Source organism: Struthio camelus, chromosome 14 (genome assembly GCF_040807025.1).
Source record: "Struthio camelus isolate bStrCam1 chromosome 14, bStrCam1.hap1, whole genome shotgun sequence".
Lineage (NCBI taxonomy): Eukaryota > Metazoa > Chordata > Aves > Struthioniformes > Struthionidae > Struthio > Struthio camelus.
In genome coordinates, this window is record NC_090955.1 from 15,374,656 (window position 1) to 15,389,527 (window position 14,872).

General features: G+C 36.5%; 1 protein-coding gene across 1 annotated transcript in view; it reads left to right on the forward strand.

Moving 5' to 3' along the window:
* DNAH12 (dynein axonemal heavy chain 12) overlaps positions 1-14,872 on the forward strand; it is a 78,092-nt gene that overhangs the window by 932 nt on the left and 62,288 nt on the right. Inside the window, exons 3-15 of the mRNA XM_068907734.1 lie at positions 88-553; positions 2,863-3,032; positions 5,565-5,655; positions 5,989-6,015; positions 6,971-7,160; positions 8,157-8,232; positions 9,056-9,214; positions 9,919-10,114; positions 11,261-11,449; positions 12,563-12,713; positions 12,825-12,916; positions 13,193-13,371; positions 14,191-14,326. Of these exons, the coding sequence (XP_068763835.1) occupies positions 2,863-3,032; positions 5,565-5,655; positions 5,989-6,015; positions 6,971-7,160; positions 8,157-8,232; positions 9,056-9,214; positions 9,919-10,114; positions 11,261-11,449; positions 12,563-12,713; positions 12,825-12,916; positions 13,193-13,371; positions 14,191-14,326 (1,656 nt within the window). The 5' untranslated portion in view covers positions 88-553. The remainder of the gene's footprint in view (positions 1-87; positions 554-2,862; positions 3,033-5,564; positions 5,656-5,988; positions 6,016-6,970; positions 7,161-8,156; positions 8,233-9,055; positions 9,215-9,918; positions 10,115-11,260; positions 11,450-12,562; positions 12,714-12,824; positions 12,917-13,192; positions 13,372-14,190; positions 14,327-14,872) is intronic.

The window sequence follows — 14,872 nt, forward strand, 5'->3', positions numbered from 1 at the left end:
TCAAGGGAGGAGTCTGGTCGGCCTCGAAAGCGAAGGGGGCACAGTTAAGGGTCTGGCTGTTAGCCAAATTAATGGTTTTGCACGCAGGTCATCTGAGGCAGGTCGTGATTAGCAGCTGTGCAAAGGGTGCTCGTTTACTACGAACGTGACTCTGGCTGCACTGAAACCGGAGCGCACAACTACGGTGTGAAACGGCGCGTGAGGGACGCTGAGCCACCTGCAGGGACAGCGTCTGGGCTGTCCCGTTTTTGGGGCGGGCAAGCGCCTCAGGAGAGCCACGACCGCCACGGCAGGACAGCGGCGCCGGACCCGCTCTCCCACGGGGCCAGAGACCCTCTCAGACCCGGGCTCCGCTGGCTAAGAGGGGCAGGGAGCTGCCCGAGCTGGGCTGCCGCCGCCGTCTCCCGCCTTCGACCGTTAACGGCTGCCGCGAGGCCTCGCCCCCTCCCGCGGCGCCCGCCCTCGTCTCCGCGGCAACCGCGGTGTTGTCCCGAGCCGCCTCAGCCGCGCCGCCGCCCTGCCCGGCGGCTCCGCGCCCGCGGCGCCGGCACAGGTGAGGGCAGCCGGGCGCTGCAGGGGCCCCGGGGCCGGGGGCGAGGGGGGCGGTGTCTTCCCTTTCCACCCCGACAGCTCTGCGTCCCCCGTCCCTGCTGGGCGGGGGGAATTGCCGAGACAATGGCACATCTTCTTCGCTCTGTTTAACTGATCTTTATTTCTGCCTGTGTTCCTTCCCCCGCCCCCGTTTCAATTCATTTCTAGGACATAGCACTGATTTAGGCTGTAGCTCTGCCTTTTTGTTCCCCGGCAAGGACGTGGTGAAATACAACTGTGAGTTTATAGAGGCTGTGCATCATGTTTCCTGAGGAACGCTGTAGCGAATCCTTTGGGATCATAGAATGTAACTAATCACGCCCAGCAGGAAGCAAGACTAAGCTGCTAGAAAAAAGGTCTTTTAGTGCACCCAGTCAAAAAGCAGTTTTTCTGTTTCTTTCTCTTTAAAGCAGGGGTTATCAAACTTTGGTTGCCAAGTATCTTTAACCGTGCTTACCGTTCTTTCTTTCCCCTATTACCTGCTGCATGTCTTCATCTGGCTCTCAAACTAGGCTTCCTACTTCAAACCTGTCTCCACTTTCCTATTGCACAGCCCAACTACCCAAAACTGTGATCATAGAGCAAAATTCCCAGCTATCCCTCTGATGCACAGCCTAGTTTGAATCATATTTTCACCTCACTGAGTTACCACCTACCCTTTCATTGGGAGCCCTCTGTATCTGCGAGCAGGACTTTGTCACATCCCTTCAGCCACATGTAAACCTCCCTTGCCTCTTTAGTCTTAGCTATCTAATTTTATTCTTAGCTCATGTTAATCTTGCTTCTGAAGATGCACATCCTGGCATGCTATTTGTATTATGTAGGGAGCTCAGAGCTACTGGAGTATAAAAAGGTAAGGTATTGTCAAGCAGCTGCTTTGTAACTGAAGAGGCACTTGCCCCTGTGGGGGTAAGTGCTTCCAAAGAGGCAGCTGAATTGTTGTATTGTGTTCCACTCACTCTGCCATAGATAAACACGTAAAACACTGTCACTTGGGACTATGGATGGAATGCATGTTTATATTCTAGATGGTCAGAGTGCTCAAGAATCCTGCTAGATTCACCACAAGACTTTCAGTATCCCAAAATTGCTTCTGAGAGGTGTCCAATTTTACATTGTTTCTTACAAGATAATCCATGCTGTTCCTTAACCTTTCCATGAGTACAATATAACGTTTGATGACTATGTTACAGGTGGAAAATAGGCTTCATGCTTTTTTACTTGAGAAAGATGAAAGGAAGAATAAGGATGCTGTTTCTATATATATGCTTTTTTGCTAATTTCCTGCACTTTCTTCTCTCTCTCTTTAACATGGCATAGTGTCTAAAGAATAACTTTCTAATAGTCTTGCTCCTGTTTGTTTGACGTTGTAGTGAAGTTATAAGTCTATATTTATGTCATTGTAGTTTTTTTATTTTCCTTCAAAGATTTACTGTCTGTCTTCTGCAGGATTTTATGACCTCATATTAGTTTGAGAACTGGTTGCAATTTTATCATTTCAGTAATACCCAACACCAAGTTTGCTTCTGGGCATTTTTTTCTTCGCAGTTTCAGAGGCCAACCTTGTCCTAATTTGCCTTCCACGTTATTAGCACAGGAAGACTTAAGGAGAATGAGAAGTGACTTTTTTTTTTTTTTTAAAGTGACCAGACAGGAAAGGGGTAGATAGTCACCCACACCTTCCAAATATGACTTTAGATGTGTGTGCTTGCTTTTTCCCTGGTGCATTGAAGATACCTTCCTTCACTGATTCCATCCGTCTGGGCAGGGTGGGCATTTCTTTCTTTCAACAAAAGCTTAATCCTCTCGTTCCATGTTCCCATTTGCTTCTTCCCTGGTTGGAGCCTGGATCCTGCACTGAAGCCACAGAAACAGCAGTGCTGTTTTGGGCCCTGTCAGGAAATGTGCCTAGAGCAGGGCCAGTCTGGTGCAGTCTAATGGGGGGGCGGGAGGGGGTTAACAGGCTGCTTTGCTGGTGTCGAACTTTTTTTTTAACACAGTATGCTAATCTTAATAGAACTGCACCATCCTTTTCTACTATTTTGGACTTTGCATGCACCTTCTGTTGAACTTTGCAATTTTAGCATGTACAGTATTTTTCTGTTTGCTGAAACCTAAGCTTTTGTACCTAGATTCTGGAATTTATACCTAGATTCTGAGGCTACCTCACTTTATCGCTTATGTAAATTCAACTTAGTACATGCATCTGGTAAACTGCTTTGCGGACAGGATTAGTTGTGCTCTAATACCTTGTTTTTGTTATGGTTTTAGATGCCGCACTCAAATGGAGCAACATCTCCTTCTAGTAAAAAGACTCGGAAAACTTTGTTTCTTCCTATTGTCTTACCCTCAACAGTCACATCTAGTTTCTCACCATTACAGAATAAACTATTGACATACCGAGGAGTCAAAGAACAGCAAAAGATGCTTAATCAATTACTGTGAGTTTTGTATAATTCAAGAAATAAATGATGTTGAAATTCGAATTAAAGAAATATTGCACTTTTGACGTCTGAGACGTTACAGTGGTATCTTTTTATTTTAGAGGTTTTTGAAGTCACTTGCATAGTGCAGAACGTTTTCCATCTAAAATCAATAATAATAGTAGAGTACTTGATGGAATCTCTTGATTTTTCTTTTACAGCATTTTCTTTTTCAAAAAGAATCAAACTCTGGATAACCTGCTTTCTTTTGCATGAGTTATCCAGTCTGAGTAGTTTGAGACTACTTTTAACAGGCTGCTTTGTCTAATCTTAATGCGTTTCCTCCTGATGATCTGTGTTGCTCGCAAAGAAACACAGCTACCAAGATGATTAATAAATTAACTTAAAATTGTCAAAGATCTGAAAACAGTCTTAATGTAATGCCTTTTAAGTATTGCCATTTATCAATAGGTGTGCATATGTTTTTTTCCTGTGTGGGTCTTTATTCCATATGCTGTGACTAAATTTAGAGATGGTAAATAATTACTTAGCTAACTCCTATGCAGTTCATGTTTCACTTCAATGGCTAAATTAAAGTATTATAGGTTGTTCTTTGTGGAGAGATACTTCTACGTGTCTCAGATTCATTGACTGCATTGGAACTAGGCAGTGGTCTAAACCTAGGTTGCAGGATCCAAGCCTAAGAAGCCTTCACAAAACGGAATTGGATCTGTATGAAAGAGGAGATGTACTTTTTTTATAACATAGCAACCATCAGCTGTACAAAGCAGTTAATTTACATAGATGTTAAAAATAAGAAGGCACTTCTGTTAATAACGTAAAGGCTGTTAAAATACAAATTTAACAAACAAAAAATCTTCTACATTTTAGATCTTAAAAAGTAAATGCTGACCTTCCAATGGTATCAGCAGTGCCAGAGAGTAGTTCCTAGAATATAGACACTTACCGTGCTGTAAAGAGTCAACTATGTCATCGTGGTAATATATTATATGACAAGATGACTGCTGACCAGCATTCTGACAAACGGGGATTGTTCTTTTGGAACACTGATTCACTTATGCTGCCTTACAAAATGAATTATCTTTTAAATAAGGCTATCAAAAGGAAAAAGGCCAAACAGATGATTTACGCGCTAATGTTATTTCTAACAATAATAGATTAAAACAGTTTGTATTATAAATGTATATAAAGATTTTATTACATGCATGTTGTGTGTATATATAAAAAATAATTATATAATAACTGCATGGAAAGACTTATAACTTTATCCCTGATTTTTCATGTGGTATCTGCAATGATCATATTTTAGTTTATATTCTAATTCATGGCCAGGCTATTTCTTATCAAGTATATTTTCATTTTTAAATTAGAAGTCTGATTATTAAGTGAAATTTTCTGATTAGTGTATGCACAAGAATTACAAGTTGTACCTTTATTAAAGGTACATATATAGTGTGAAACCAAAAAGTATTTTAAACAGAATTATGGAAATATTTTTATATAAAATTTTTTGGTAGTGAGACTGGATAGTAAACATAACTTTGCTAATGTTCCCGTAGAATATTTCTGTACTATATGTGCTGCTGAATCAATTATGTGTAGTTTACTTTCATGAATATAGGAATTACAGTCTTAATTTCCCTGATCAGATTAATTAAAGATCCTGTAAGAAAGATTCACTTTATTGAAAGTAAATAAGTATATTTTTGACATAGGTATCTGTTCTCTGAATTAGCTGTACAGTTGCTCCCTTTCCAGGAGGATTTTCTTTTAAATATGCTAGATCAGAAGGAATTTGTATCTTGACCCACCTGACTGTTTGTCATTCCCATGAAGTAAGGGCAGCTGCGTGCATCTCTGAAGTGGTTAGTCTTACTTTCACTTGGGAGATTTTTAGCTGTGTTATACTAAAATGAGGCTGAAATACTCTGTGTAAAATTTGCACAAGCTGTATCTGAAAAGGCTGGGATGCAGTGCTTTAGTGGATGAGGTCAGCAGGATGTTCCAACGTTAACCATTTAAAATATTCTAATAGTTATTTAGCAGTTTATAACCCGAGGTAGTAAAAAAAGCTGTTTTTTTTAAATAAATTGTTTTAGGAGCACGCTCGTGCTCTCTCTCGGTCGCGCGCTCGCTCTCTCTCTCTCTCTTTTTGTTTTGTTTTTTTTTTGAGGAAAAGTAACAGCTAATGCCAACAGCAGCACTGGACATTTGGATTAGGTGAATCAAGCCAAATATATATTGTAATTGTAACCAAGGTAAATATGGCCCTTTGCCTAGTAGCACTGGACATTTGGATTAGGTGAATCAAGCCAAATATATATTGTAATTGTAACCAAGGTAAATATGGCCCTTTGTCTAGAAGAGAAAATATGCAGAGAGGGCATCGCCTTATTAGAGACCAATTAGTAAACGGGGAAAAAAAGGCTGCTTCAATTAAAATGACTGCATTACTTTTAATATGTTTTAACATATTTTGTTTGTAGTTTTAAGCACTTTAAGCACTTCAGACTATGCATTTTACTTTAGAATTGATCGAGCTTTAAAGGTCTATCAGATATCCATGGAAGAAAAGCAGCAAAGAGCTCCTGTACCTCCTATCCCAGAACTACCTTCGACTGTGAGTATACAATTTTTCAGGTGTGTGGTTTGTGGGGTGTTTTTGGTTGGTTGTTTGTTTTAGCTATTACCTATATTATTCCTTGTTATTGGGGCATTTATGTTCTTACTACTTAATATTTACGTAAAGATACCTCAGTCATTAATAATTTATAAGTAGATTTATCTATGGGAATATTCCCATTGAAATTGACACCTACATATCTACGGAATAAAGTATTTATTTAGCAATAGTAATTGTTAAATTTAGAAACAAAATTTTATATATATATATATATGGGTTTTTTTGGTAAATTCTTAATACATTGGCGTTTTCTTGTTCCTTTTTATCCAGATGAACAGCGAGCAAAAGAAACAAAGAGTGAGTTTAAATTCTTCTACTTCTTTAGAGTGGAATACTGAATGATCTCTATTCAGAAGAGTTGTGTCTGTTTTATGGAATTAATGACTGTTAAATAAGCAAAACATTTTGCAGCTGTCTTGAGGGAAGAAAAACGGGTTAGGAAGCAAAGCTGTGAATCTTTTTTCATGGTCCACTAGGAGGAAAGTATTTTCTGTTACAGAAACATGTATGTCAATAGTGTAAGATGTGATCTAAACCTTTCTTAAAGATCATTGCTTAGAAAATATTCTAACAGGCTTCAGAAGGTTTTCAGTTGAGTTCATTAATCACGCTTTAGCCTGTACAAAAAGCAGTCTTTGGCATTGTTCATGTGATTTAAAGAAGGAGTGGGCATGTGCAAATCCTGGAATTTATGTGCATAGTTTTTAACATAAGAACGTATATTTGAGAGTCACTTTCAACCCAAACATGCACTGAAGTATTTATATTAAGTAGCCTGAGGGAAATTTGATTACAGTTTCCTAGCCAATGTGAGAAAATTCATCCTGAAGACTACATAGATTCAGATTGTTTTTTGTTTTATAACAAACCCATCACTAGAGTATAAATCCCTATCTGTTTGGCATTTCATCCAAAAAGGGATTTATTCTTGCCATTTGCCAGATGAGCGTTTATCCAAAGAACAATAATATGAGCCTTGGACTGTTTTGCTGTCAGTCACTAAATTTAGCAGAGAAGCGAGGAAAATGCCATACTAAAAAGTACAATATTTTGCGCTTAAGCAGTGAGACAGACGTTTTACCAACCTTAGAGTAGCTCTCAGTAGGCTAGTCACTGAGCACTTAGAAGATATGATTGTGTCACATACCAGTTGGTATAAAAATGATAAATAAGGAGAGACTTCCTTGCCAAGCTTAATGCAAAAATATTTAAGTAGCCAATTATTGGACCTATGACAGCATTGTCTTTTCAGATCAATTACCTCTTTATGAAGAAGTGTGTGCAAAGTGATCCAGTGGTTCCCATTCAGCAGCAGTGGCTAATGTCGATGCTCACGTTGTTGCCGCAGTCACTCATGGAAGGCAAAGACAGAGAGCTATTAGTTGAGAAGCTTTTGGGAGAGGTAATAAGGGATTTTGAAATGAGCATGAGGAGATGTGTGGGTAAGTGCCGCAAACTACATAATTCAAATACTAATATGCAAATATATACATATGATGAGCTGTTCCATGTGTGCTCTAACTTGTACTTTCAGCCAGGCATGACCTTTGTCATAAGCATCTGATTTTTCAAATCAGTGGCTTCAGCCACTCATTTCTCAGAAGTATTTAAGGCAAAAACCTCTGATTTTATTTTGGCTAGTGAAAAGTTATCTTAACCAGCTAAAGGTAAAGTTCAAGCAGACAAAGACAGTTGGAGACTTCATGAGAAAAAGGTTAATTGCTGATGGCCTTACTTTTACTAAGACTTTAACCTATTTAGCTAATTTGACGCAAGAATGTATTACTTTTTTCTGCTTTTTATACACTAGTCATTCTTTTTTGATTCTTCTTCAGGATCAGCAGATTTTCAGGCTTTTTACCCAATATTGCCATGAGCACATCCATAATTTTTCTGATGCTGCTTTGTATGTGTGAGGAAGCTCCTAATAAAAATCTGCAAAGATTTTTTTAACTGTGTTCCCATGTCACTCTTACAACTCGTTTCTACTTCTAAACTGGAATTTTGAAACTATGTTCCCTCTAAATCATGTTTTAGTGCCACTTCTTTCAAAGTATCTGAAAATTGACTGATCTTTTTAAAAACAAATCACACGATTTAAAATGTTACTAACTGCATAATGTCATCAATGATATCCCACTATACTTATATTCAACAAAATTACCATAAATAATTATTTAAACAGTAGCCTCTCTAAAAACCCTTGATGAACAAGGGACAGAATGATTGGAAGTGAGCCACCTGATTCATTGCTAGTATTCAGCAAAAGTTCCAATTTCTGGTTACCTTTAGGGAAATCTGTTTTGAAGACTTGGATGATATAGTTACACTTCCATCCTAACATGTTCTTGGTCCTATCTGGAGAAAGACTGAGAAAGTGCAGGACCTATTGAATATGGCTTAATATTCTTCTAATGTTCATATATTGATTTTTCTAGTGCGAAGCATTCTTATTAAACCAGATGTAAAAGGTCTTGAAGATGAAGAGGAGGCATCTTTGCCTGTATCACCTCTGTGAGTGGATTAAGTTACCAAATAGCTCACAGGCAAACACATGTGTCTGTGTGAAATTCTCATCGAATTGCATGAGCACAGTTATGGCATAATATTAATGCTGTAGTCCATTAATGATAAATTATTTTTTTCTGTAGAGGATATTCTACCTGAATGTCTTACATCTAAATACTTCACAAAGTTTTAGCGAGGACAGTGGGGTTTTTTTTTTCCATTTTTTTACTAATGCCTGCAAGTGACACTTCTGGCCCTGAATGCTCAGAAACTAAAAGTCATGTTGCAGCTACCCATGGAATGAAGTGGGGGGCAGTTTACTGGCAGACAGCAGTATTATGCAGTAGTATAACATTGTGAAACTGCACACACTGTCAAGGTTTCTTCTGACTTTGATGCTGTGGGATGAAGCTTTAAGACAGAAAGCAAAGAATGTTTCACTTTGCTAAAATACAAGAGGAATTCAGGCAGTCAGAACATAATTATTTGAAATGCACAATTTGTTGAAGCATTAGAATGTCTGTCATCTAGCTGCTGATGATGGATACTTTTTGTTAGCAGCTGATGTAGTTAAAAGTTTACATTGATAGACCTTCAGGAAGAGCAGATGATTTCAAAAGATTCTGGAGTGTAAAAGCATGGGTGGTTGGACAGATTTTCTTTGTAGATTCCACTGCATTATACTGGGGATATGTATATAACACTTATTTAAGTGTTCATGTCAGAGAATAACTTTTTTAATAGAACATCTTATATTTAAAAAACATTGTATTTAAGTACTATTTGAGCTCTTCAATTGCTTTCATTTATTTATTTATTTATATTTCAGAGACCTGGACTTTTCTAGACCTTGGCACAACAGTTTTATCCAAGCAAAAAAGCAAATCCTCTCTAACTTGCACATTCTTCACCCTTCAGTAAAAACTTTGCTGGATATTGGTAATACAGCATTCTCTAACTTACTTATAGTGGATTTATCAAGTTTAAGGTAAAGTCTGTTGTGGTGAATTATTAGCAAATATATATATATTTTTTGAAGCTGATAAAGAAAGGAGTTTGTGCAATTCTATTAATGTAGTTAAAAGTAAATTTGCTTAATATGTCATTCAGTATTTTTAAGTGGGTAACTCTATTACAGCACATTTATTTTAACTTTTTTTCTTTCTGTTTTGTATTAATAATTTATTTGCCCTTAAATTGCTGGTATTGTCAGCACTCTTGGTTTATGTTCTGCATTTAATTCTGTTAAGATCTCCTCATTATTTAGTTAATCTCAATGCCGTGATTCCCATAGAAGTCTAGTTCAACTGGGGTTTAAAATATTGTTTCACAGTTTTTTTTTTGACTTCTGGTAGTATTTCTGTCCATAGGGAATCCTATGGTAATCCTAGAGATCTAATTTCTTACTATTACTGTTTTTCATCAATTACTGAATTTATATTCAGTCTTGAAATTTTATTTTCTGTGTCTTTTTGCTCATCATTTTTGCCTATAACTGTTCTTTACTTCCTATTTTCTTTTTCCCTTCTTCTTGTTTTTATTTCCTCTTTTAAGACTGCAGAATTGATGCTTAGTTTCCCACTGTGCTTTTCTCCTAAGGAAGAGTGAGTCTGTGAAACAGTGTAGCATTAGTATTTATTGCATTTTTGTTTCAGTTTGGTTTATACAGTTGTCTAAAATTTTACATTCTAGATTGGAAGGTCCAGTTGACTGTGAATCTTTAAAGACCAATGTATCTTTAAGCTGTTCAAAATCAGAAGAGAAATTATTGAATACATGGTATCCAAGAGTTATCAATCTCTTTACTCAGAAGGAGGCGCTTGATGGTGTTAGGTTGGATCAGGTCGACTCTTTCCATAACAGTGTGGCTACACTTATGTCTAATCAGGTAACAATCTTTCCTGGCTATTGAAAAGTTGTTGTGAAATTTATGTAATTTTCATGAGGCAACAGCTTACATGATCTGGAGCCTCTTTAATTGATCATTGTTAACTGTCTGTTGCCTGTAATCCAATAAGCTATTCAACATGTTAAATATTTTTAACTTCCCTTAGGTGAAATACCTACGTGGTCTTGTCTGCTTGTTTTTCTTGCAGTTTTTAGACCAAAAAAATTTACTCATTCTAGCAACCAGACATTCAAATAGCTTAAAGAAGGAAATATTTTAGTATTTTCAGGACCTTTGCTATCACTGTCTTTAGCACTACGTGTCATACATTAGTAAACAAAATGAACAAAACCTAGCCTCTCCCCTGAAAGCAGATATACCTATGCAGACTGACTAAAGGTCCAGCCCTACCAATCTGCATACAAGTGGCTTTAATTCAGCAAAATTTGCAAACAGAACTTTTTTCTGTGAAAAATGATGCTTTATGAGTTAGTCTTGGTTTTTTTTTTCTTATTTATTCATATCAAGAAGACAGTTATTTGAAGTGCTTGTCAGTTAATTTTTTGTTTTGAGAACTTCCAGTGGTTTTATTTCGTAATAATAAAATCCAAACATGCAAATGAAATTACTGATTTCAGATTGAGGCAATTTTTTTTCAGACTTCTCAGTTTACTGGAAGTGAAAAATCATTTTCTGTAATTACCAGTGAGCCAATATAATCAATTGTTTACATTGTCTTATTTACAAATATAATAATCACTGGGAATATGTATTTTCAGCCATACAATATAACGTTCTTTGGATCAAGGCTTTACAGACTATAGAAAAATACTGGAATAATGTTCTAAAATCATTGTCATATGGAAAAAGAAATTATAATTATAGTGTGTATTAATAATAGGTTTACTTCTGTAGCAAGAGCAGGTGCATGGAGTTGACAGAAGTTTTTATTTATTTATTTATTAGTTTGTGTTCTTTAAGGACCAGATCTAATACCCACCAAAGTCATTAGAAAGATTTGCATTCAGTTATCCGTGATTCAGGCCAGAAGTGCTAAAATGAATGGAAATCCTGGTTTACTGAATGAAGGGAAAGAGAAAGAGGTTTTTTGTGCTTTCAGCTAATAGGTGGTATGTTATTGTCTAGGTGAAAGAATTACTGAGAAGAACTGTTGAAGCTTTTGTAAAACTTTTTGATCCTGAAGACAGAAGTTGTCTACCTTTATTTAAGATGGAACTGACTCTTGATGATGAAAAAATGGAGTTTTATCCAAGCTTCCAAGACCTGGAAGAAGCAATTCTGTTTGTAGTGACTCGGATAGGACAAACTCTCCAGGTGTGCTTTTATCTTTATTTAAATATGTAAGTGCTAAGTTATTCAGTGTGTGAAGATACTAATAATTTAGGACCTTGACTATTATGGCAATGGGAAGTAGAATGCTGCTTGAAGTATTTATTTTCCCTGAGGATTCACAGGTCACAACAAGATTCTTGATAGCTACCGGAATCGCAAGTTTTGAAACCCATTTTGTTATTCTTTGTTCATGAGCAATTTGTATCGACTACCGATTGCTTTAATCTGCTGTTTTAATGTGCAAAGCTGAGTTTGTGTTCACAAACAATTGTCTGCTTGCTCATTACTACAAATAGAAGCTAGGCTGAAAATTTACCCAGGAAAGAAGACTAACTAGAAGATAACCTTTTTGTTTTCTTGTTTGCTATGTTTAGAAAGCCTAAAAGTGCATTAAATATGTAAGTAGTCACATATTCTACTTTATTTATGCCTTTATTTATTTTTAACATTGATAACGAAGTGTGAATTTGCTGTGTATACTCTCTGTGGACTAACGTTTTGCATACCTATATCTCTGATTTGCACCTTTAATTATAAGTATGATCATTTACAATAAATTTGCATTAATAATTAAAGTCCCCAAACAAAAACAAGGAAATTCAGAGTTGTTATTCCTCTTCTTTTTAAGAAAAAGAAAAGCCCTGAATCCCAAACAACTAATTATACAAAATGTAAAGACTTATATCTTAGGAACCAGTCTGTGACTCCATGAAAGACAGCCTTTCTGTTGGGTTCAGGTGTATCCCTGTGAATTGGACTGTTGGCCTTTAATGGTATTGGATGGTGCTGTACTTCAAGGGAAGCCTTTTGGGTTTAATTGTGTCGGTTTGCATATAGGATAGAATTCAGTTTTATGTAAGCTGGGACAATTTAAATTTTGTCTATCTTATATGTTTCTCGTTAAACTATTGGAATCAGTAAGGGCTATTGTAGGTGTATGTGAAGCATCTGTCCTTAGACTTGATTAGGGTCCCATGCTTTTCTGATATAGTCTCTTTTAGAGCCTGGCTGCAGCTAATTTTACGATAGATATATCCCTGTATTGCTTTTTTGTTGTTGTTTAAATGAAATAATTGGGACTTGCGCTTCTGTTAGAATATCCAAACAGTACCTTCTTGGCTAGCGGGAGGCACTGCAACCCTGGAAACTGAGCTTGGTAATCATGTCATAGCATGGGCCACAACTACACTGAAAAAATCCATCAGGGACAACCTAGAAGGTCCAAAAGAATATTTTGAAAACTATGGTAAGTGATAGAAGATTGTATTTTAAATCACAACTCTGTTACTTTTTTTGTAATAAGTAACTTATTGTTATATGTATGCATTATGCTATCAATGTGATTATTGAATTGTAGTTGAAAGGTATGGCTGGCTTGTAGATGGAACTGCATGTGCACGAATAGGAAGATTTGAAGCAGAAGAACACAGTTTTGATGAATATACTGCTGTAAGTTTTAAGTCTACATTTTATATATTATATTTAATGTACACAGAGCATAATAAAAATGGAGCAGATTTCCCTGAGCACCGGGGAAACAGGTGCTCAGCCTTAAGCTAAAAAAATATATTGACTACTTGCAAATCTACACCATTTTTTCCCTAAAGTGTATATGGCAAATAGAACGAGTGATTATTTATTTTCTTTGATGTGCAGTACTTGTTCACTGAGCAAAGTATTTAAACTATAGCTCTGGAGTGTAAAATCTTTAATATTCTTTTAAAGTTCATAGATGAATTCTTCACGCTCTCTAAGGAAATTATGAGTTTACCACAGCTGGCTACTTTCCCTATGATCCATTTGGACTGTGAGGATTTAAAACAAGGTTTAGCTGATAAAGCAAAAAACTTTGCAAAAATTCTAATGGAGAGAATAGTTGCAAATCACAGAGAGGAAAATGAAAAGTAAGTAGACTTTTCTGCTTGTGAATGCTGTGCGTGTTAAATGCATAGCAGAAATATGTAGAAGAAATGCAAATATACCATACTTCTGTTTAGCAAAGTCTCTTGGCTAAATGAAGATCTCATACAAGTTGTACCAGCTGATATATTTTGCTCTGTATTCCAGACTCCAAAACTAGCAGGGGAACAGTATTATTACTGGACTTGGATACTGGGGGAGCTAAATGATCAAGGGGCTTCATTGCCATTCTGACATTTTAAACATGAAATGCAGTACTGCTGCATTGTCAAAGGAGTGACCAGCTTGATTCTCTTATTATATGATAGATGCCTTCTAAGTTTTCATAGATAGTAACAGATCATAGCACTAATGAATTCTAAAGGATAATTTGCAGGTATAGATTAAACCATTAGTGAAATGACATTAAATTATTAGGTTAAAATTGACAAGTTGTAGTCCAGTTTTATAGTGATTGAATATCATCAAAATGGCAACATATTTACTAGGGATGTGTTTATATGTATACTAATGATAGGTCTGAGACTGTGCCTAAGTTTTTGTACCTATTAAAAATAATTGAAACATTTCTTGCAAAAGAATACCACAAAATCCAAACCAGACAACTATTGTAGGATAATGAATATTATTTTACTAGACTTCCTTGTTCAGATTCCCTGTTTAAATCCATAAAGTCATGGAGCTATACAATGGTGACACTTAAAAATGTAATTTGAACTTGAATTGCATGAAAGCTGAACTTGAAGACAGTCAAAACAAAATCTTAACAATTTGATATCGTTTATTTAAAAATAAATTCATAGAATATGCATGGAATTTGAAGCAATTAAAGAACGTGCATTAAAAGTTCCTGAGACCACAGAGGAAATGATGGAAACAATAGCTTACATAAAGAAGGCCAAAACCAAAGGAATTCAGGACCTGTTGTTAAGGATCAAGGTAACTGACTATTCCTTTCGTTTATAATTTTTTAACAAACATGCTGGCCTGTACAAATACAGAATTCATTTAGGAGTGCAGGCACCGTTTGTCTGATCATGATACATTTATGAATAAACTACCCTCTTTGCTACGTCAGACAGGAGTGGAAAATCCTGCTTGTTCTTTGCATATGCCTTTCCTTGATAGACCAGCTCAGGTTCTTATTCTGCACTCCCATGTGTTCTGCATGTTGGTGAGAAGACATGCAGAACATGGCATGTTATGTGGCTTTTAATAGTATAGCTGATAATAAGATGCTTAGGCTAGTGATTTTTTACATACATACTTACTTCAGTGACTAAAAAAGAAAACTTGAAACAAAACCGAAGAACAAAAAAGAACCCGTGTGTGAAAATGAAACACTCAAATACGAAGTGGATTTTGTGTGTCAAAACAGTCATTGACTGTTGCAACCACTTTCAATGCACAAAGATTCTGTTGATATATCAAGTTTTTACTGTTGCAGCCAACCTTTTGTGATTAAAATATCCTCTGTAAGTGTCT